The sequence below is a fragment of the Lacerta agilis genome, chromosome 14, assembly GCF_009819535.1.
Source record: "Lacerta agilis isolate rLacAgi1 chromosome 14, rLacAgi1.pri, whole genome shotgun sequence".
NCBI lineage: Eukaryota > Metazoa > Chordata > Lepidosauria > Squamata > Lacertidae > Lacerta > Lacerta agilis.
In genome coordinates, this window is record NC_046325.1 from 25,026,218 (window position 1) to 25,051,053 (window position 24,836).

At 44.7% G+C, this 24,836-nt stretch overlaps 1 protein-coding gene across 1 annotated transcript; it reads left to right on the forward strand.

Annotated features, from left to right (window-relative positions):
- The first annotated feature begins 6,557 nt into the window (after positions 1–6,557).
- On the forward strand, positions 6,558–23,844 carry LOC117059180 (cytochrome c oxidase copper chaperone-like). The gene is made up of 3 exons (XM_033170732.1): positions 6,558–6,903; positions 22,320–22,425; positions 23,495–23,844. The coding sequence occupies exons 1-3, from the start codon at positions 6,800–6,802 to the stop codon at positions 23,507–23,509; spliced, it is 225 nt and encodes a 74-aa protein (XP_033026623.1). The 5' UTR covers positions 6,558–6,799; the 3' UTR covers positions 23,510–23,844.
- The last annotated feature ends 992 nt before the right edge of the window (positions 23,845–24,836 follow it).

Below are 24,836 nucleotides of genomic sequence, written 5' to 3' on the forward strand. Positions count from 1 at the left end.
CCATGAAGAACATGTTGAAGTGATGTAACTGTCTGGAATTGATGACCAGCAGAGGCAGGTGCTGATAATTAGGCTCTTTTAAATGTAAACTCATGACTGGGCTGGCTGGTTGCCAGACTCTTACAGTTGCTATTAAGACCCCATTGGTTCCACCTGCCTGTGCTGGGTGCCATAGCTGTTGACCTGCTGCTTGGCTATTGTACTGTAGCTGTTGGATGTTTTAGTTGTTGTTCAGTCGTTCAGTCGTGTCCGACTCTTCGTGACCCCATGGACCAGAGCACGCCAGGCATGCCTATCTTTCACAGATGTTTTAGTATGGTACGGTAAATAACAGCTTTTATGCCATATCTCTTGACCTGCTATTTGATTCCGGTTGTGGATGCAAGGAAGAATCCCTGAAAATAATTATGGATATGTATAGTCCATTTTTTCCTCTCTCTCCTCTTCCTCCAATTTATAACCATGTCATTCCTCCAAGGAGCTCAAGGCAGTACAGGTGGTTTTTCTCCCTCTGCCAATGCCATCCTCCTAACAACTGTGTGAGGCAGGTTAGGCTGAGTGTTAGCAAGTGAGATTCACGGCTAAGTTCAGATTTGAACCAGCCATAGTATGACACTTGAAGCACTACACCACCCCACCACCCACTTTTTGCTTTGGCTTGGAGTTGCCAAGAGCACTAAGCACCCTAAACAAGCTACAGTTCCCAGGATTCTTGGGAGAGAATCTGTGACAGTTAAACTTAAAAGTGGCATGACATTAAAGCTTGGGCCACCAAAGCAGCACTGCCAACCACTTCCTCCCAGTGCTAGTTTGTAGAGGTCCAAAAGAAGCCATTGTCTAAGTATCTTTTCTCTCTTTAGGAAGCTTTACATTTGAGAATAAATTCAAAAAATTATACCATCCAATGTCTTTTGGTACTGGCTTTGCTAATCTTGATTATTTCTTCAAACCATATAGAATATATATTTTGAAGGATATAATCCACTATGTTTTAGGCAATCAGGCTGGATCTTTGGGGGGGGGGGATAAGCATCTGATAGTGTAGTACTACTCTGTCCTGGTTTTTGTACAACCTCGCCAGAAAGTGGTGTTCTAATAGTGAGATCACTGTTAGTTTTATTATACTCGGCTATTCCCAGGTTTTCCTAAACATATTAAGTGTGCTGGGTTTACAGGTGTTTTCCCATGGTCTGTCTTACAGGATTCTGTGGACACACAGAGTCCAATATACTGGTTATAAATGCAGTGGTGTAGTGTGGGGGGGCAGGGGGGCTGAGGCCCCGGGTGCAGAATATGGGGGGGCATGAACCAAGTGCCCCCAGCCCCCACAGAGATCCCTGTGCCCTGCCTTTCTCCAGCAGCGAAGGCTTGATGGGAGTGAAGGGTGAAAAACATCCTCGACCCCTGCCCCTGCCAGGCACCTAGCCTCCAAAACAGGATTAGACACACCTATGAAGGAGAAAGCTGTCAGTGGTTACTTGCCATGAATGCTATGTTCTTCCTCCATTGTCAAAGGCAGTAAGCCTCTGGATACCAGTTGCTATGGACTTCACAATCTCTAGTGCAGGGCTAGATTGGAATCGTTGAAAGTAATGTCCAAACCAATATTTATTTCGAAGTCTAGTAGATGTTTCCAGATTTATTAATTTTTTTATTAAAAAATCCTCTTCCACCACAATTTCCTTTAAGCATGAATGCTGAAAAGGTCAGTTACCAGGTTCAAAGTCAAGCTGGGAATATTAATACTTATTCTGATATAACAAGTTAAATTAGTAAATCCAGACCCTCCAAGTGTCCCTATTTTCCAGGGGTGTCCCTGATTTAGAGAAGCTGTACTGGTTTCTGATTTGATTCCGGAATGTCCTGCTTTTCCACAGGATGTCCCTATTTTCACTGGAGAAATGTTGGAGGGTATGGAGTTTTCCAGCCCCCGAGCCGCCTGAAGGCAGTCTTGTAAAGGGAAGGTTTTTAAAAATGTTTAATGTGTTATTATTATTTTTATATATTGGAAACTGCCCAGAGTGGCTGGAGCAACCCAGTAAGATGTGTGAGGTATAAATAGTAAAATTATCATTATGGAATGGAACATCCCTATTTTCATCAAAGAAATTTTGGAAGGCAGTGCTTTTTTCTTCTTTTAAAAAAATGTTTAGGGGTACTCTCATTTTCCTTCTCTTATTGAAATTGTTTGCTGTTGTTGTTCAGTCGTGTCCGACTCTTCATGACCCCGTGGACCAGAGCACACCAGGCACGCCTATCCTTCACTGCCTCCCGCAGTTTGGCCAAACTCATGTTAGTAGCTTCAAGAACACTGTCCAACCATCTCATCCTCTGTCGTACCCTTCTCCTTGTGCCCTCCATCTTTCCCAACATCAGGGTCTTTTCCAGGGAGTCTTCTCTTCTCATGAGGTGGCCAAAGTACTGGAGCCTCAACTTTAGGATCTGTCCTTCTAGTGAGCACTCAGGGCCGATTTCCTTGAGAATGGATAGGTTTGATCTTTTGCAGTCCATGGGACTCTCAAGAGTCTCCTCCAGCACCATAATTCAATTTATTGAAATATTGCCCTGCAATGAGGCCAAACTTAGATTCACAAAATATTAGGGGTATGCGTCCCCCTGCATACCCCCAGAAGAAGAAGAAAAGCACTGTTGAAGGGTATGTAAATCAATTCATTCTTCAGCCATGGAGAAATGTTTGCTTTTCACAGTTCACATAAAATAAAGGAGTTTGCCTCTTCTTGGGCCTCCTCCTCACTATATATGCATTGATTTCGGTTTCTGCCTACCAGAGTGCTCAGTGCAATGCACAAACAAAAACAGCACACCACCACAAAACTAAATCAGGCACACACAAAACCCCATTTAGTTTCATAATGCCTTTTTGACCATAGACCACCAGGGGTCGTTGCAGGCCCATATGAAAACTATTGTCTCCCCCCAGCAAAAGGCAAGCAGCAGAGAGGTTTCACTAAGGCGGGGGTGGGCAAAGGGTTGCAAGGAGAGTGAAAGCACGATGTTTTTATACAAGGCACAAGCTGCTGGCAAACTAGAGTGACGTTAAGTCCTTTTAGCCTTCCGATTCCCAACTCTGCTGTTTGCCAGTGATGAATAACTTGCTGCCTGACATTCTTCAGACGAGTGGGTAGTTTCAGGTCTGCTAAAGTTCAGAATACAGTGTGGTACCTCTGGTTACGAACTTAATTCGTTCCGGAGGTCCGTTCTTAACCTGAAACGGTTCTTAACCTGAGGTACCACTTTAGCTAATGGGCCTTCTGCTGCCGCCGCCACGTGATTTCTGTTCTCAACCTGAAGTGTTTGTAACCCAAGGTGTTTGTAATCTAAGGTTACCTGATTTTTTTTTTCCTATAAATCCGGGGTCACTTTTCAACTTCAATGGATTTTGTATGGGGACTTATTTGTAAATCCGGGGACTGTCCCCAGGAAACGGGGACGTCTGGTAACCTTATTGTAACCCGAGGTACTACTGTACTTGCGCAATTCTTTTTCCACCCCCAACCTTTTTATTCATTTGCTTGTTTGTCCTTGTTTTTTGGTACTACTAAAGCTGTAGGCACACCATGTATTTGAAGCTCATGGCTTCCCCACAAAGATTGCTTGGAACTATCACTTGCCCCTCACAGAATGAGAATTTCTAGCACCCTTAACAAATTATAGGTCTTGGGATTATTTGGGCGAAAAAAAATGTGCTTTAAATGTAAGGTGTTTATTGCAACTACTCCTGAACTTGTTTGTTTGGCTCTGCTTCATTGCACTGCTAGGCAATGCTCAACTCTCATGGAATAGCCTCCATCAGGAGGCAGCAGACTCTCCTTCCTTGAAGGTTTTTAAGCAGAGTTTGGATAGCTATCCGTCAAGGATGCTTTGGTTGAGATTCCTGCATTGCAAGGAGTTGGACCAGACAACTCTTGGAGTGCCTTCCGACTCTACAATTATAAGATTCCTTTATTCACATTTACAGGTGTTTGAATTAATAGGTATATTCAAATAACTAATCTGTGCTCCGTTTCACAGCTTGACCACACGACCTCTTCACTCAGGGTTCATCCTGATTCTCTTCCACAATGCTAACATGGAAGGCACACTATACTTTTAAGACACACTCCAAGGACAATTTCCCCCCTCTAAGAATTCTGGGCACTGCAGTTTGTTAAGGGTTGCTGGGAATTGCAGCTCTGCGAGGGGTAAACCACACTACCCAGAATTCTTTGAGGGGGAAATGTGCTTTGAATGTGTTTTAAAGGTATAGCAAGAGAGCCAGTGTGGTGTAGTGGTTAAGAGCGGTAGACTCGTTATCTGGGGAACCGGGTTCGCGTCTCCACTCCTCCACATGCAGCTGCTGGGTGACCTTGGGCTAGTCACACTTCTCTCTGAAGTCTCTCAGCCCCACTCACCTCACAGAGTGTTTGTTGTGGGGGAGGAAGGGAAAGGAGAATGTTAGCCGCTTTGAGACTCCTTCGGGTAGTGAAAAGCGGGATATCAAATCCAAACTTCTTCTCTTCTATAGCATGTACACAGCCATAGTTTGGTCTTTAGTGGGCATTCGTTCTGATTTGCATGATGGGTGTTTATACATCTTCAAATTAAGCATTTGTTCAGCCTTCATACCACAGCCCCACTCTTTTACTTCATTTCCCTATCCCTTTCTTAACTGCTAAAATTCTGGAGGTTGTTTATATTTTGTGTGTGTGTGTGTGTGTGTGTTTACAGAGCACTTTAATCCACTTTAATTGCTCAAAGCCCAATGTAGGGTATATACTTGTATTCCTCCCGCAAAATACTGTCTGGGGGTGACTTTGTTCTCGCATGCTCTTGCTCCCCACCACCACCACCACCACCACCACCACGCAGAGCATTACAATGTCCTGCCTTCTTCAAATGCCTCACCAAGGCTGCAAATCTATTTGTGTTTACCCAGGAGTAAGTTCCATTGAATTCAATGGGGCTTACATATTGAGAAGACGTGCATAGGGGTGATTCTGTCAGACACTTGGCACACTCCACACACAGTTTACACAGCAAAACCTCTTCTTGTACTAACTCCAAAAAAAATGTCATTGTGTACACAAAGAAACAATCCCCAAATATCTACCTCAAACATCAAGACATTTCACAACACCCTCAAGCCAAGGCTGGCCAATCTGCTTTACAGCCTAAGGCAAAACAAAACAAAAACCTGTGTCCATACCTGACAGTAAAAATACAAAGATAATAAATGAAATAACCATTTTCTGTGCTTTCATGACCTCCAAAGTCAGTGGATTGAGGTGGCTGCTTCAAAGTGCCTAAGGGTAGGGTTGGCCCTGCTGAACACATGCAAACATTTTGCATACCCAGATAGGCATATATCCTGCATACACACCCCACACACACACAAATGCACCCCCTGGCCACATTCTATATTGCAAACAAGTCCCACTGAAATCATGCGTTTTCCCAGGAATAAGCCCCGGTGAACCCAATAGGACTTCCTTTTGAATCAACATGCCTTGGATTGTGCTACACTATGTATCTAGTTCCTCCTACCAGGTTGTGGCCAATCCTGCTACCAAAAGTCCTGCTTCACCCATACACACGACAGCTACATGCAGCGCCTTTCTGCATCAGCAGCTCTCTGTCGCCAGAGTCGAATGTGCAATTGCAACAGCTCACCGACATTTCCACCCAAAACTTCCACATTCACCTCTCTCCCTTCCACAGCACCACTTACACAGGCAATCCGACAGTCAGGATTCATGCAACAACATGATTCGTGTCAAAAGCCTCCGGTTCACCCCCCCCCCCACAGCCGCACAGAAATGCCCCAGAGACCCTGGTGCACATCCCACCGTGTCCTTAAGCCACCCAAGTTCCCAAAAACAGTTCCTGCTGTACTATGCACGCAGGAAAACGCTCCACATCTGTCATCAAGGCATACCAACCTTAAGCCAACCTTAAGCCCCTGCATTCAGTGCCAGGTTGCAAACCCTGAAGCGTATCTTTCTTTCAGTTCCTCTGAGCACATGCAGAGTGGACCACTGAGCAGTCCCAGCCAGTGTCCACACATCTGGAAGCAAGGTGCATGGCACCTGGGCTTGATTGCACCGCAGCACCTCTCTGCCACACTAAATCCACTCCAGCCTCTCAAGAGGGACTCGTAAAAAATCCACTTGCATGTGCCATTCAGGTGTACATAATTGCAATGCTGCCACACACACATACTCCCTGAGACAAGCTCCACAAAACCAAACCATCTCCTTCCTCAGAGATGGACCTCTTGATCCCGGCCCACTGAATAGATTCCAAGCCCCTCTGAGGTCACGGCTGGTTAGGCTGGCCACAGATCTCATTGAGCTTCACACCTTCTGTGGCCAATTATCCTTAAGTTGCGCAGGCAGCGAGAACGGTGCCCATCAGTTGTCACTCCCTGCTGCGGCTGATCTCCTTGGCCCTGACTCTGTGGCCACCTTCCAGGTCAGAGTCCACCATTCACTGAGAGAGGCGATTTGATTCCTGTTCCTCACTTGCCCCCAGCCCTGTTGCAGGAAGGGGAAGGGAGGGTGCTCTGTCCCAGCTAAGCCTCTCTGCGAATTAAAAAACCTCAGCGGCTGCAGCCTATCTCAAATACCCAAGAAGATACACACACACACACACACACACACACACACACACACACGCCCAGCTATCTGTCTATCCCGCATGACTGGGCAGGGCTCCGGCTGCCTCCAGCCAGAGGAATCGTCAGCACCGCTCCCCTCGATCAGTACAGAAGACACAGGCACGCACAACCAGCAGACCCAGCATGTCAGAGAGCCACAGCGATGCCACTGCAGAGGGACAGGGCGCCCCTGACCCCACCACGGAAGAGCCACCCTGCGCCGAGCTGAAAGCCGCTTCTGAGGAATGGTAAGGGGGCCGAGGGGTGAAGTGGGCAGTGAACAGCCCCCGAGGGCAGGTACATGTCGGCTTCAAAAGCCCCACCGGGAAGGTGAGGAAGGATGCCGTGGAGTGTGGCGCACTCATGCACTGAAGGGATGTGGTTGGTGGGTTGCTGAAGGCAAGAGTGGGAATACCCCCCCCCCTGCGCTGACTCCAATCTGTCTTTCCAAAGGAAGCTGTACTAGGGTGATTCTAGGTCAGATGAGTGACAGGGTGGGTTGGATGCCTGGAACCAGAGGCAAAAGCTTGGGAAGAGTAACGAAGGAATACAAGTGACCTCTGCTGAATCAAGGAAGACTCCAAAGGCATGTGTGTTGAGAAACTGGCCTAGCAGAAAATTGTTAGAGGCCCCTGCTGTTCACACACATGCCTAGAGGGAGGCAGCTACCCATATTTTGGCACCTGATGCGGAAAATGCAAATGGCGTCCTTGCCTCATTGGCTGCAAATGATCAAGCAAGGTTCATTTTTTAAAAGGATGAATGCCAGCATGCCACTACTTCATCAAGGTAGCCAAAAATCTGCCACCAGAGGCAGCTGTGTCACTCGGCTTCAAAGAAAGGCCAGCCCTGAGCAAGCCAGGCTTATGTCTGGTCGTGGCATAGTTTGTGGCCGAAACCACAGAGCTGTGTATAAAGATCAGTTTATACACTGATTCCTCCTCCACCCACCTGGTTCGACATCTAATCACCTGGCTTCACCTCTGGTTCTGTTTAGCTTCCGCTTCAATGGGGTTTCCTAAACCATGTTAATTGCTTCTTGGGCTTTTGGCTAAGATCAAGTGTAGCGTAGCTAACAGGCAGGTGCGTTTTTTCGAGAGCTTCATTTGTTAGCTCAAAGCCGAGCGCTCTGCAAAACCTCAGCTCCTCGGCTAAATCACTCGCATAAAAACTTTACAAGACCTGAGCTGCTGGTTAAGCTAGCTCAGAGCTCCTGGGGGGAAAAGAGAAATCAATACCTTGGGCTTTCTGTTGCCAGCGAGCTATAACCACACTCAAATATATGGAGCAGAGTAGGGGGGAAACCAAACAAACTTAAAATCTATTCTTGAGAAGAACGGCTGCAGGGAATGGAAGTGACGGCTTGGGGATTACCAGTTGTGAGGCCACACAGATGTTATTCTGGATCAGAAACCTGTGTATATATTTATAATGAATAGGTCATGGCTTAGTCCCTGCTTTCAATGAGAACTTGGGATAAAAAGGTGAGGAGAGGAGGAACTGCAACAGTAACAGGATATGTTTTGCTTCCAGCATACATTGAAAGAGCATGAAAGAAATTAATATGTGTTAATTGTTATTAGTTTCCCTGATTTAAATGAAGTAGTAGGGATAAGAGGTGGCAACTTCCAGAGCAGCAGACTGGCCTTGAATATACGTTACCCAGAGTGCTGGTGGTTTCTGTGTTTCTCACTGGCTGTATTCATACTATATCTATAATGGGACACCCTTTTGTTTTATTTTTATCTACAGTGGTACCTTGGTTCTCAAACTTGTTCCATTCCAGTAGTCTGTTCGACTCCCGAAACCATTCAAAAGCCAAGGCGTGGCTTCCAATTGGCTGCAGGAGCTTCCAGCACTCAATCGGAAGCCACAGAAGCTTCCCAAAAACCTTTGCAAACTGGAACACTTCTGGGTTTGCGGCGTTCGGGAGCTGATTTATTCAACAACTAAGCCATTTGGGAACCAAGGCACCACTGTATATCTATCTAGAGAGAAAGCTTGAGATTCAGTAGAGGTTGCCCATTAGAGCAAGTGGGGCATTGCCCAACGAACCTCAGCCACACCCACCCAACCTGCCTGCCTTTTTACTTACAACCAGTTTAGGGGTCACTAGTCAGCAGCCAACATTTGGAGACAGTAAGGTGTCATGTACGCTTCTAGTGCAAGGAGGATGTGCCCCTGCTTACCATCTCAAATTTAGCACAAGAGTGGGGGAAACAGAGCAAGGAGGGAGGGAAATGGAGGCAGGGGTTCATAAAGCACTTTTGAAACATTATACTGGTTGTGTGGAGCAGTGCTAAGAGATGCGAAAAGATATGATTGTTTTCTTTTCCTGTGGGTTTTTTTTCCATTTCCCCCACCTTCTTCTGGGTTTTCCTTCCAGTTTTTTTCCGAACCATCACCTCTGCACCTACATTTGGTTTAAGTCAGAGATAAGCCCCATTGCCTGTTTGGAAGGGGGTTGCACTCCTTCTAAAAGGAGCAGGGACACATTTGGGTGAGGTTCCTTGATCTCTCTCTGTCACTAGAGATCCAAGTCACCTCTGTAGCAAGGAGTGCTGCTTCTTACCAAGTCCAGCTGCTTTGCTTCTTCGTTTTTTCAACCAATCAGCATTTCCTGATTTTTAATGGTGTTTCTGTAAGCGCCTTTTATTGATTTTATTCTTATATGTTGTATACCACCTTGATTTTTATTTTAATGAAAGTGTAAGTTTACAAATACATAAACAAACAAATGGGGCCTGGACTCCTCTAATAAAACTGCCAACTTTTTGGATTAGGGTCATTTCACACTTACATTGTGTGTACACTGTTTGCACAGCTGTGAAGAAACAGCACAACACATCATCCTAATCATACAGACTAATAAGGCAATGTCTTTTACTAGGCCGACATCAGTGATGTCAGCTTTCAAGTTACACAGGTCTCTATCAGCTTGAAGAAGTTCATCAGCACAAAAACGCCACACCCAAAAGCTTGCAAACACCAACAGATAATTGGCTGAATAAGGCACTGCAGTACCCATCCTGCATTTCCTGGGGCCAATTCACATATTACACTGGAGAGCCAGTGTGGTGTAGTGGTTAAGAGCGGTAGACTTGTAATCTGGGGAACCGGGTTCGCTTCCCCGCTCCCCCACATGCAGCTGCTGGGTGACCTTGGGCCAGTCACACTTCTTTAAAGTCTCTCAGCCCCACTCACCTCACAGTGAGTGTTTGTTGTGGGGGAGGAAGGGAAAGGAGAATGTTAGCCGCTTTGAGACTCCTTCGGGTAGTGAAAGGCGGGATATCAAATCCAAACTCTTCTTCTTCCTCTTTGAGAGAGAGAGAAAAGATGTGAACCTAAAATTTTATTTTAAGTGTATGCTTAAAAATATAATTAATGAGTAAAAGACAGACACGTATCAGACAGACAGGTTTCTGGTTGTAACTGCCTTTCCAGTGTGTACTCTGTTGTCCATAATTGTGGCCAGTTATCACTATTAATTGTAGAAGACCGTCTCACAGCAGCACTTGAGTATGGTCTGGTGGAGGACCAAAGTGCAGCATTTGTCCTGAGGCAGCATTTGTCCATGGTGGCTTGGAGCAGTCTTGGAGCCTCAGTTGCCTGTCTGTGAAATGGGAGTAACTTTATGCTGGGTGGTTGTGAGGAGGAAGGTAGAAGATTGTATTTGCACATGAAAGGTGCTATGGTGGGGGGGGGGGAGAGAGAATTGATGGAGAAGAAATAACAACTCTGCATTTCTTCTGCCGTTCTTTGCGGTGATACTATTCAGACCCTGAGCCTCCTGAGCCTCAATTAACTCAAGCAGCTAAAGCTCAGCTAGGAGGATTAGAGGGTAAGGAGTAAATCCTTATTGGGCCAGGGGCCAGGGTGATTCTATGACGGATGCATTTGGCCCCACAAAGCTCCCCACAGAAACTATCACTCTGACCCATTCATGGTCACAGGATTTTGCCAAATGCATCATATTTTTAAATACAGGGCTCCAACTGAGCCTATCCTTTAATTTATTTTGCACACAAACACACACACACACACACACACCACTTGATAAAAACATTTAAAAACCTGCACAATATACAGTGGTACTTCGGTTTTCGAGCATAATCCATTCCAGAAGACTGTTCGACTTCCGAAATGTTCGAAAATCAAAGCCCAAAGGGCGGTCTGCCAATTCAATAGAGACAATTGTGAAAAACAACAGATACACGCAGCGGAAGCCTTTCAACTTCCAAGGCACGTTCAAAAATGGAAACATTTACTTCCAGGCTTTCGGCATTTGAAAACCGAAACGTTCAACAATGGAGACATCCGAAAACCGAGGTGCCACTGAATATAAAACAATAATCAATATAAAACAGATTTAATCAGCAAATGCTTAAAACGACTATGTATAATTAAAGTATGTGTCTGGGTACGATTGCGGAACCAAAATAAAGCTTTGGCAAGTGTCTAAAACAGTATAGCAAGGGTGCCTGCCTAATATTAATAGGTAAGAAGTTTCAGCGCATTAAATCCCAGATTTGGGGGGTGGGGGTGGGACGTTCTCCCAAAGAATCTTGAGAACTGTTGTGCATTAAACGTGCTGGAAACTGTAGCTCTGAGAGGGCAAACTAGAGTGTGTAGGATTCTTTGGAGAAAGCAATGTGCTTTCTAAATGTATGGTGTGGGTAAATAAATTTACCTTTGTAAATTCACACTCTAGCTTCAGGACATAAAACAGTTGTGTATACCTTTAAAGCCCCTTCAAAACACATTCCCCCCCCCTTCAAAGTATTCTGGGCACTGTAGTTTAGCCCTCACACAATTACAATTCCCGGCAACGCTTAACAGACTATAGCAGTGTTTTTCAACCTTTTTTGGGCAAAGGCACACTTGTTTCATGAAAAAAATCACGAGGCACACCACCATTAGAAAATGTTAAAAAAATTAACTCTGTGCCTATATTGACTATATATAAAGTAATTCTCTTGAATAGGAATCAAATAAACACAAAGAAAGTATTTTATAATTACTTTTCAATTTTTCCCACGGCACACCAGGCAACATCTCGCGGCACACTAGTGTGCTGCGGAACAGTGGTTGAAAAACACTGGACTATAGTGCCCAGAATTATTTGAGTGAACAAATGTGCTTTAAAAAGTGTACCGTGTATGCAGCCTAGATCAGTGGTTTTAGGAATGGGAAGACACAAGTTTTACCTGTATTTTTCCACCACAGTAGTTGGAGGGAGTCGTAACTGGGCAAAGGGTTAAGCATACACATGGCCTCTTCACCTCTGCTCTGGCTAAATTTCAGCTAGAAACCATGGAGAAGGGAGAGGCAGCAGATTGTATTTAGAAATCTTCCACATAGTCTCACTTATTCTCAGCTCTGGTTTCAAATGCACCCAGAAGACCTACTTCTTGCTCAGTAAATAATCTTGAACAATTTGTTTGTTTGTTTGCATGTTTTCTCTATTTTGATGCCATCTTTCAGAGCGACGGCCCTCTCGAGGCAGCCACAATCAAGCTGTGTCACAGCTGTCAACTCTTCCCTTTTCTTGCGAGGAATCCTATTCGGAATAAGGGAATTTCCCTTTAAAAAAAGGAAAAAGTTGGCAGCTATGAACCACGTAGACACATTGTTGGCTTAGAACATGGCTAGGTTGTTCTTTTTCTCAATTTGGGTCAAAGCTGGTTTGGGATAAATGTATCAAAATGCAACATTTCATAAGAAATGATAGGATAGATATGGGTTGTGACTATTGCCCTGTGTACACCTCTTCCCAAATCTTTGGCGGGAGGCCACTGGATGCAGAGTAAATTGGAGTGTGTACATAGCTTCAGTTTCGTAAAAATCTTGACCAAAGACTTCCCCAATGCTTTCCAATGCCAGCTTAGCTCTGCATCTATGGATATACTTATATATCACATATACCATCTTAAATGCAGAATGCCAGCAATTATAACCCAGTGAGGAATGCTGAGAATTCAGCTAGATATAGGGTTGCCGTATGTCTGGAATTTCCCGGACATATCCAGAATACTACAATCGGAAGCAGTGACTGGGCGGAAATCGATTAAAAAAAAAAAAAAAAAAAAGTCCAGGAAAATCCGGACGTATGGCAACCCATGTTGGCAATGTTGTTTTTGGCGATTTACTGTAAAAAATAGCTCAAAAACTGCATTTTATGGGTGGTGTTTTTTTTTGAGAAATCACCAAACTTTGGTAAAAAAAAACAAAAAAACCCAACCCTTTTCTGTCCAGATTTTCACTGTTTAAAATATGGCAGCCCTACTAGAGATCTGTAGGCTTTCAATCTCAAATACAAAGCCTGCACCCCTTTGTAATTTTGGAGATATTCTCTCCCTTCCTTAAGCACCTCTCCCCTCACCACTACCCTACTGTCCCTACTATTGTGACATCTCTGTGATTTTATAATATCTCACACACACACACACACACACACACACACACACACACATTTCCGTCTGCCAGGCTAATCCTAAAATGCCTGCAGAGGGGATTTTCTTTTGGAAGATGATAGTTCGGATTTACCAGAAATAATACACTACCAAGCTCATTCCCCCCCCCCCTTTTTTTTCATGACCTGGTGGCTTGAGCTAAAAAAGACTTAGCAAAGATGAGCTGGGCAGGGCACGTGCTGCCCTCTAGAGGCAGGGCAGATACCTAATGAAAAGCAGTCATTTTGCACATGCATGCATACATACATTCCAGAGCAAAGCCACCGCACTTCAAGCAAAAAAAAAAGGTGCTAGTATTGTAATACTGCATGCATATAACAAATATACACCATTACTGTATTGTTTATTATTTTAAGATATTTTTCTTTATACTGCTTTTCTAAAGCAAAATGCCTGAGGCAACTTACAAACCAAAAGCCATAAAATATGGCTTCACGTATTTCTCATTCTTGATGGAACAACCCCACAGATGTCAATTCCGCCTTTGAAATCCCAGTAATGTCTGGAAAATCTGGGTGTATGGCAGTGCTTTAGGTGTGTGCTTTCGTGGTTTTAAGATTAGTCGCTCTGACTGGTTTATGCTTGGGACAGGAAAAGTGGGGTGCATTTCATGTAAATAAATCTGTGAATTAAAAATGTCGCAACACACTCCGATCGACCCCAGCGGCTCTGATCTGCCTGTTGGCGCTAATGCAGGATGACAAGAACGCCCTGTGACTTGCCATCTGCCAGGCTGTGTTGGGGATGGGGACATAGCTGTCGCTAATGAGGCCGCAGGGATTTTTGATCAGCAGGGGACAATCAATTACATAACTGGACTAGGAGAGGCGGGGGGGGGCTTTATTGAGGGAAAAGAGACACTGCACACTTGCCAAGGTCAGCAAAGGGGCAGGACTAAATATCAGTCACTGGTGGTCACGGGTAGGGAGAAGGCTGCTGAGCTCAAGTCCTGTTTACAGGCTTCCCATAAGCATCTGGTCTGGCCACTGTAAGAGCAGGAAGCTGGTCTAGATGAGCCACGGGCTTGATCCAGCAGGGCTCTCCGTACATACAATCATGACTCGCATCCAGTACCTACGGAAGTTGCGGGGCCCCGTCATCAAACCTTGTTAAGGAAAGCCAGAGCAGTGGTGTGTCCGCTTACAAATTGCCAAGACAGAGGATACAGGTTTGCATAACATAAGCACAGCTCAATGTATATCTACCGGTGTAAAATTTAGAAATATAGTAATTCAAACAAAAATGCAATATATGTCACCAGTGCTATTTTTCTAGAAAAAGAGGTGCCAGAACTCACCGTGAACACCTCCTTCCTTGTTCTCTTATTATGGTAATGGCACCCACCTGAAAGGTGCTGGAACTAAGTTTCGGCAAGTTCCAGCAGAGAAAAAGGTTTGTGGCAAGAGGACTGATGGGCTTTCAAATAGAGGGCTGTCCTCTGTAAAGTAGGGTGCATGGCCTGGTCTAGCGAGCAACCTGTCTCAAGCTGTGGTCAAGAGAAAGAGAGCACTGTATAAATATCAATGTTTGTTATTATGATGTTGGTGCCAACAAGCTTGACTGATCTTGATTATACAGTCGTACCTTGGAAGTCGAATGGAATCCGTTCTGGAAGTCTGTTTGACTTCCAAAACGTTCGGAAACCAAAGCAAGGCTTCTGATTGGCTGCAGGAAGCTCCTGTAGCCAATCAGAAGCCACAGAAGCCCCATCAGTCGTTTGGGTTCCAAAGAATGTTTGCAAACCGGAACACTCACTTCCGGGTTTGCAGCATTTGGGAGACAAAACATCCAAGTACCAAGGCATTTGGGATCCAAGGTATTGACTAGGGGAAGTCCTATCAACTCGATCTATCCTACAGATGGATTGAAGCATAGCTTCTGCTGACTAAAAGGCAAAAGAGAACCTTAAAATGCATTTTTTTAAAGTACTCAATTTTAGGATTTTTGATTATGATAATGATGATAGCTCAGTCCTTAATAATAATAATAATAATAATAATAATAATAATAATAATAATAAATAATCTCTTGTCATTTGAAATTAATTTGAGATCTTACTACTTAAAATCTCTTTGTAGGAAGAACTTTATGTTTGGCTTCTTAGGTTTGGGTTTAAGTTTATCAGTTATGGTGAGGGGGAGACAGGAAAGATCTCTGATCGCTGTGCAGGATTTGGGCCAAATTCAATCCAAGTTGAAAGAGATTTTTTAAAAAATAATAATAATAATGAAAATTCATAAAACTGTAGAGTTGGAAGGGACCAAAAGAGCATATACCAAATATCTTACTTGTGACATATTGGGATTGCAGTGTTAGAAACATGCAGGTGCTGAATCTTTTAAATCTAGGAACACTTAAAACTGTACTTTGCAAAGAAAGAAAGAAAGAAAGAAAGAAAGAAAGAAAGAAAGAAAGAAAGAAAGAAAGAAAGAAAGAGGGAGGGAGGAACTCTGCACAGTATGTATGCATGCTCAATCCTGTTAACTTGTGGACCTGATGGGAGACGACAGGCAAAGGCAGCCGGTCAGATCCTCCTATCTCTACACAGCAAATGTCTCCAATGGCTGGCACCTGCACAACCACGTGGATCCCAACTAATCCACTGCCAGCAGCACATCCCTGACCCACATTGGGCTCTTCCTGCTGCGTTTCCCTGGCAACAGGCCCTGCGTGGAACTGTGGGATTGGTGTGATAGTCTGTGTGCCAGGACACTGCTCAACAGGGGAAGCTTTCCGCCATCTCCTTATCAGAAGAGTCTACCTGCTGCCTGCTAATGCCACTGTTCAGTGAACAGAGCCAGGTGTCTGGCAGAAGTGGGGCAGGCAGCCGGGGGGGGCATAGATGTCAACTCTTCCCTTTTTTAATGGAAATTCCCTTATTCCGAATAGGATTCCTCACAAGAAAAAGGGAAAGTTGACAGCTATGGGGGGGGGGGTAAGAGTTCTGCTGAATGTTTCACCAACCATCCTACAACGTTGTTCTGCATCTTTTGGCTCTCTTAAATACACCCAGCACTTTAAAGTAGCTTCTAAGTTTTCCCTCGCCCACCATTTCCTGCCAAAACACAAAGGGGGCCAGGCAGCAGATCTAACCAGCACATAGCGCCCTATGGGGCAACACACCTCCATTTTCTACACTAACTCCAGAAGGTCCAAAATGGAGAAGGGTGTTATGGCATGGCAACCAGAGAGGCAGGGAGCAGGAGAGGCGCTGACTCAGCACAGGCTTCATTAGCACCAAACAGAGCGGACAGCCATGCAGCAATAATGTGGCTTGTCTAGCCCCGCGCAAGTAACCCTTTCCTGGGCACACTGTCCCTGTACACAGTTCCGCTCACACAATTTAAAAAATAATGAAGAAAGCTCCTTCGTCCGAATTAAACACACACACAAAATCAACCGTTGTTAGTTCCATGTCCATGCAATTTGAACCAGGAGGGACTGACAAAACTCAGGAGGTTAGAGGGGGAAAAGACACTTAGCCTTGTTAGCCTATGCTAGCCTCAACGTAATGGGACAAATAGAACGTGAATCGTTTCGTGTTAAGACCTGCAAAGCATTCTCCTGCAGTTTATCTAAAACCGCTGTGTAGGAGCTGCCAGTCAATGCATCAAACCAAACTGATGTAGAAAGTCAAAACAAAATAAAAAATAAATAAATTCCTTCTAGTAGCACCTTAGAGACCAACTAAGTTTGTTCTTGGTATGAGCTTTCGTGTGCATGCACACTTCTTCAGATACAATGAAACAGAAGTCACCACCAGACCCTTATATATAGTGAGAGAGTGTGGAGGGGTATTACTCAGACATTCAGTGACTTTCACCCCACCATCAACCTAACAATGAACCAATCTATGCAAGAAATACATTTTTGGACACTACTATAAAAATACAGGACAGACACATAGACACCACCTTATACCGTAAACCAACTGACCGACAAACATATCTACATGCTTCTAGCTACCATCCCGAACATATCAAACAATCCATTGTATATAGCCAGGGCCTACGTTACAACTGCATATGTTCCAACTCTACAAACAGAGACTTTCACCTAAGAGATCTACAGCAAACCTTTTTAGAACTAAAATATCCGCCTGATGAAGTTAAACAACAGATCAACAGAGCCAGACTGATACCCAGAGAGAACTTGCTGCAAGACAGACCCAAAAAAGAAAATAACAGAACACCACTAGTAATCACATACAGCTCCCAAGTTAAAACAGTACAACGCATCATCAGAGATCTACAACCTCTCCTAGACAATGACAGTTCTCTTTCTCAAGCTCTGGAAGGAAGACCTTTCATCGCCTACAAACAGCCACCCAATCTTAAACAACTCCTCACCCACAATAATACAACTACAGGACTTAACATGGACACTGGTACCAGAGCCTGCAATAAACCCAGATGCCAACTTTGCTGCCGCATACACCCAGACAACACCATTACTGGCCCCAACAACATCAAACATACCATCTCAGGACTATTTAATTGCTCATCTTCTAACATTGTGTATGCCATCAAATGCCAACAGTGCCCTTCAGTTCTCTATATTGGACAAACAGGCCAAACCCTACACCAAAGGATAAATGGACATAAATCTCATATCAGGAATCACAAGACAGAGAAACCAGTAGAACACTTCAATCTCCCAGGACATTCTATACAAGATCTCAAAGTAGCTGTCTTATTGCAAAGGAATTTCAGAAATAGACTGGAAAGAGAAGTTGCTGAATTGCAACTCATTACCAAACTTAAAACTATGGAGAGACCTGGTCTGAACAAAGACATTGGATTCTTATCTCATTATACATGACAGCCATCTTTCCCCTTGCTTTTTCCTGTAAGACCAATTGCAGTCGATAACAGTCATCAACAGGTTTTCCACACCTATCAGCCAATCACCCATTCCCACCACCCTTCTGAGTAATACCCCTCCCCACTCTCTCACTATATATAAGGGTCTGGTGACTTCTCTTTCAGTGTATCTGAAGAAGTGTGCATGTACACGAAAGCTCATACCAAGAACAAACTTAGTTGGTCTCTAAGGTGCTACTGGAAGGGGAGGGGGGGTATTTTGTTTTGACAACGGCAGACCAACACGGCTACCTACCTGTAACTAGTTATATGAGCTACACAGGGATGAGCATGGCTGGATTAACCCCACCTTCTTTAGGAACATGGACCAAGGAGTTAACATCCAAGAATGGTCCATACCCACTGGCTTCCAACAAAAGGACAAAGCTGTCACCCTGAGGCTCTTTTTGTCTGGAATGTGCACAGCTTTAGCAGACAGGAAAGGGGCCCAAGTGAGGAGGAATTTGAGCAGCTGAACCAGGCAGGGAGAGGCAGAAACAGCAGTGCAGACTACTCTGGTCTCAGTGGGATAGCCTCTCCTACCAGGTCACAAAGGGCTGGATGCCCCCCATGCCAAGAGAGACAGTTACCGTGGAGGTGTCATCATGGTTTCATTGTTAGCACAATAGTTCACTTAATAGCCTCAGTTTAGGGCTCAATTCATGAGGTGGGAGTGTTTTTCCTTTGCCTTTTATGAAAACCCCTCAAACTTTCAGGCCCTCCAAATGTCCCTGTTTTCCAGGGATGTCCCTGATTTGGAGACGCCATCCCGGTTTCTGATTTGATCCCGGAATGTCCCGCTTTTCCTTAGAATGCCCCTATTTTCATTGGAGAAATGTTGGAGGGTATGGTGTTATTTGACTCCCGAGCTGTCTGAAGGCAATCCTGTATAGGGAAGTTTTAAATGTTTAATGTTTTATTGTGTTTTTATATATGTTGGAAGCCGCCCAGAGTGGCTGGACAACTCATTAAGATGTGTAGGTATAAATAGTAAACTTATCATTATGGAATGGGGCATCCCTATTTTCACCAGAGAAATGTTGGAGGGTGTGCGTTTTACTACCGAGAAGTCCCACTGAAGTTAAAGGGTCTTACTTACGCCCAAGCGTACATCAGGATTGACCATAATTGACTTTTTGCTGCATGATGACCTCTCTAATGCTAGTTCTGTGGAGACTGTTGATTCAGCTGTGCAGGGAAGGCAGACCTCAAAATCTGAAGAAGTCCAACAATCCTTACAGGTGGGGGAAGCCCTAATAAGGACAAAAACACTAGAAAAGTGGTTCAGTTCAGGAATTCAGAGGAAACTGAGCTGATTGGTAAAGTTAGTGTTGTTGATACTTTTCATGTGATGTAAATGGGTGTAGATGGAATGGTTTATTGAATGAATGGACTTTAAACCAGTTAGGCTTGCTGAAAGGCCACAGGAGTCAAAGGAAGGGAATTCAGTAATAACCGGAAATTCAAGTATCTTATTTTGGAACTTAAAGGAAATCGTTTTTGAAGATGCTGGGGAAAGTATTCCTGGATAAGGTCTGAAACTTAAAATAAAGTTAATAGTTCATTGTTAAAGTAGGCTAAACCTAGCCCCTTCCTTTGTTAACTGTGATACAGCCCGCCCCCGCCCCGATTTACGCAGGTGTTGCATTTTGGGTTATCACACATGATGGCTGAGTGTGCATAAGCCCATTACGCCCCTGGTTCTGACCCCTTTTCCAGCCACTTCTGGGTCGCTGTGATGCACGTGTGTGCGATCAATTGGATGCACATAAATTGGTTGTGCATAAGCCAATCAGAAATCTCTATAAATATACATTTGTGTTCTAAATTAGATTCTTTCCAAGAGAACCTCTCTGCCTTTGAAACCTGGAATAATAACCCATAACATTTCAGCAGAACTTCTTTTTCCACTGGAAAAGTAAATAAATATAACTTCGGTTAAGATTCTTTATGGAAAGGCACAACTGTTTTAATAATCTTTTTTTAAAAGCTTTTGCAACATGTTTTTTATCACTGTGCAACTGCATTGTGTTTTTCATATGTGTTATACACTCTCATCTCTTGCCATTATGGAAATATTATTTGATAATTTGAAGCAAGTGTTCTTCCCTTGAGTCTTTTCAGATTCAAAAATATTCTGTCGGTGTCAATTCTGCCAGAACACAGCGAAGCTCAGGCAGGACTACTTCCTCCATATGATATCTTGCATTGTCTAGTTACACCCAGACTTTTTTCTCGCAAGCGGCTTACCTTGCATGCTGCTTTCTTAGGGTCACTAGTTCAGAGGCATCAAGAACAATCAACCTGTGGATGGGGCCACCCTCAAAAGCAGAGACAACGTGAGCTAAAGGAGATGTAAGCTTGATGTACTTATGTACTTACAAGACAGTGTGTGTGACTTCAAGCTCAAGCTGCTACAACTGAAATACTACAACAGCTAAGGCGTAGACGAGTCGAAGAAAGGGAAACTAGCCTTTGCTAATCACTTTAGCTCCAAAAGGTACTGAACTGACCTAGGTCTCTAAAATTCCCAATTGGTGCCACGGAGAGCTCCACCAAACTTGTAATTCTTCTCCCTGCCGTCAAAAGCTTCACCTGCTAAGTTTCTGCAAGAGCACCGGAACAGGGGCCAGGGCAAACAGGCAGCAATTCTCTCTTGGCATTTAATGAGAGCTGGCTCCAAATACATCTGCAGGCTCTAGCATGACCTTTCTCTTTGCTTATCTCAAGAGCGACCCTCCCTCTGCCAGCTTTGCTGCTGCTATCTCTGGCCCGCAGGCCTAACCGCCGGCACTTGGGTCTCTTGTTTGGATGGTGGTAGGTAGCATCTGCAAGCAGTTTGCAGCCTTTCGAGAATGAGCCGGTTCCAGGCTACCACCTTTCTACAGTGGTACCTCAGGTTACATACACTTCATGTTACATACTCCGCTAACCCAGAAATAACGCTTCAGGTTAAGAACTTTGCTTCAGGATAAGAACAGAAATCGTGCTCTGGTGGCGCAGCAGCAGCGGGAGGTCCCATTAGCTAAAGTGGTGCTTCAGGTTAAGAACAGTTTCATGTTAAGAACGGGCCTCCGGAAAGAATTAAGTACGTAACCAGAGGTACCACTGTATCTGGGAGGGCTTACTGTGCTTCCATTAACAACTGCATAGTACGTGTTTGTTTTTGTTTTTTAAGGAAGGAGAAAATAGGTGACACTTTCCCCAGCATTGCACTGTTAGAAAAGAGTTCAGCTGCCTTATTTTGGTCAGCCATCCAGCTGATCAAAACGCAGACTTAGTAGGAAAAACAGAAACATGGACAACTTTAGCAAGGTCAGCAAGCATCAAGCAGGCGAGTCTCTCCTGGCTATGGGTAGCCCTCTGCTACCACCTAGCGGCCCATCCATCTAATGTTAATTGGCACAAGGCACAAAATATGCAAGGTGAAAGTTACAAGTAAGGGGAAGGTATCCTTGCTGCTCATCATTATAATGGTAGCAAGGACAAGGTCCTGAATTCCTTGTGACCTCTCTTTTTAAATCTTCACTCCTGTGATCTATAGCCCAATTTGCTGATCGCATGAGAAAAAGTTAATTGGCTTTCTCTTCAGACACCCAAGACCTTGTTATGGCAAAATGATGGCCGTTTCTTTTTTATCGCTTTTCAGGAGAAATCACATTATTGTTTTGGCCTTAGAACCTTGTGGGGCTCCTCTAGATGGCCTGCTTATTGAACACGCACAAAGCTTACGAAGGTTAGAACATGCCCAGTCATTCTTAAGCACTACTTCCGATTTGGTTACAGGGATATTTACATGACAAGCATTCATGTTTTGTTTTGTTTGTTTTGCTTGCTGCAAGTTTATAGACAACTTCCTGTTAACCATTCATTTGCCATGCACCCCTCCCCCATCACTATCCTAACCACAAGAAGACTGTTGTTTAAGTGGAGTTGTTGCACTAGGGGCAAGAGAGTGCTATAATCCACTTTAACTGCACAAACCCAAATTTTCTAGCATGTTTAAATGCACTTTGTTAAGCTAAATTCCTTCCATCACATTCCACTGGGTAGTGTGCTTCCCGTACGAGCTGCCAGGTTATGGTTTTTGAGGGTGCAAAAGTCTGCCTTGGATCTATCCGGATAATAGGCTCACAAGCACATTATGGGGTAGTCCCACAAACCTAGAATAAAAAAGGTTTGCCAAAGCACAACATCTAGGCACTGAACCACTCCAAGCTGCTGCAAGTGTGCATGCTTGTTTTGGGGTTGTTGTTTTTTTTGCAAGTCAAAATCTTTACAGGGCAGGAAATGTAAAGGCTCTTCACTGTTTCCATTTACCTCTTGCAGTGTTAAAGAAAAGGGAGGAGAGGCATGCAAGGAGATGCTGGAGGCGTACCACTCATGTCTGCGGGCATTGGGCATGGCCCACCAAGATCTAGAAGCCAACCCCTTGGTAAGATATTGTCCTATGCAGTGCAAACAGTTGAAATGAAGGGGGTGGGTGCTGAATTCAAAAGGTATAGTGACAATAGCAATACTCTGGACTCAGCAGTAAACGGGATCCATTAACTGGAGCACCCTGGGACACAGGATTACCTACCAGCAAAGGATGTCCCTGAGGTAGCGGCAGTTGTGGCAACAAGACCTAGGCTCTCCACTCCTAGCTCTTTTTCAAAAGTGACCCTTCTAGGACATATAGTTGCAGACCAGGGATAATATGGCATAGATGAGAGGCAGTATGAGGAATGGGGAAGAGTAACTTATCATACCACCCTGGAGACTAGTACTGACACACGCACACCGCAAAGGGTGCCTGGGCATTTAACACAGGAACCCCAGCTAGCAAAACCTTTAGCACATAAGAGCTTTTCATCCCAAGATGACGAGATGGGAGAAGCTCCACATGCTGGATTTCTGCTAGTCAGAAGAATCTTGCCAAACAAGAGTGAGCAGCCATAGATCTAAGGCTAGGAGGAGGCTTGCAGTCAGCAATACCAAGCTAAAGGTAAAAGTTCAGGACCCCTGGATGGTTAAATCCAGTCAGACTTGATTATGGGGTTGCGGCGCTCATCTCGCTTCAGGCCGAGAAAGCCGGTGCTTGTCTGCAAACAGCTTTCCAGGTCATGTGGCCAGCATGACTATACCACTCCTGGTGCAATGGGACACCACGGTGAGTGCCAGAGAGCATGGAAACACTATTTACCAACCCACCACAGCCGTACCTATTTATCTACTTGCACTAGTATGCTTTCAAACTGCTAGGTTGGCAGGAGCAGGGACAGAGCAACGGGAGCTCACCCCGTTGTGGGGATTCAAACCACCGGCCTTCCGATCGGCAAGCCCAAGAGACTCAGTGGTTTAGACCACAGCGCCACCTTGCTATATCCATTCTTCACAGAAATTGTGGAAGGTATAGAATAGGTGGGGGCTGCAAAAAAGAGAGAAGCTGAAGACTGTAATGCTGAGGGGAGGAACGCCCAGCTGTATCATCACCCTGTGGTTTCGCTTCCTTATTCTTACAGCCGCCAAGTCACTGAGGGACCTGCTCGACTGAGTCTTCCGGCTCCCAGAAACTCCATGGCACTCAAGAAGCAAAGTTCCAGGGTGGGGACTGCGCAGGGCTGGACGCGACGCTCCCTGGAACAGCTGGAGCAAGGGCTCCCAAGTGCAATAAAGCCCTTTTATTTTACACAGGCTGGGCCTGCATTAGTTACCGAGTCGTTGCTCTTTATTCCACCCACATCAGGGTGATCCTGGCCCAACTTGAAATCCCTGCCTCCCCCCAGGAGGTTGTTGACCCTGCCTTTGCTGTATCTGCTTCGAATATGTATCATTTATATATAGCACCTTTAAAAAAAAGTTTGAAAAAGTGCTTTATGATCTTTTCTTGCCTTGAGTGCCTGCTGATTTAGCCCCGAAAGAGGTCCATTCTCCTCATTGCTGTCGGCACAACCAATCCTAGACATCACACATGCAGACAGTACTTTGCATCCGGATCTCAGAAGACATTTCAAATGAACTTCTGGGGCAACCCAGTAAAAAAAAAAAATAAATAAGAAAAAGGGAACTGCCCCTGTGGACCTTGGTTCAACGGGCTTGATGTAGCCTGCAGGAGTTAAGTGCCCGTATAATTCAAGAAAATGGGCAGCTCTTTTTCCAGTATATGGTGCAAATATTAGAAACTCAGTCCATCTCTAAGTTTCCTTTACTTTCCAGGGCTCTTTAATCCAGCCCCAACCAGCCATTTTAGCAAGGAAACTTCAGGCACAATTGCATACACTGATGCTGCACACAATTTGTTGAACTGGAAAGGGGATGTAAAAGGATATTTCACAGTGCACTCCCTCACCTTTGACTGGATCTTTCTCTTGCCTGTATCCAGGCCATTCACTATGGCCCAGTCTGGGAGGCAACTGAGCCCACAAGGCTGCTTTGCACATTGATCTCAAGGATAGGAAGAGATCAGCTCCTTCCTCCACCTGCAGCATGTTGCAAAGGTAACTTCTGTAGGGGCCACTGCAGCCTAGGATTGTGTAGGACGATTTGGGGATTCGTGTTTCAGGGTGTAAGACTTGCCCATGCAGATTCTTACATTTGTTGCTCAAGATACTAGCAAGATCCCTTCTACCAGTGTGGCACAGAGATTTCAAAACTGGGTTCGCACTCTTGCAGAACGAGCAGAACGTATCACACCTCAGATTCTGGATCCCATCACAGAATTCCCGAAGTGTGGTTCACAAAGACATGGATAAATAAGTAGAAAGACGTAAGGCAGGTACACTACAAACACAAATCACGACAAGTTAGAAACCTGCCCTATCTGATCCAGACCCACACTCAGAATTGCTCCAAAAGTTTTATGTG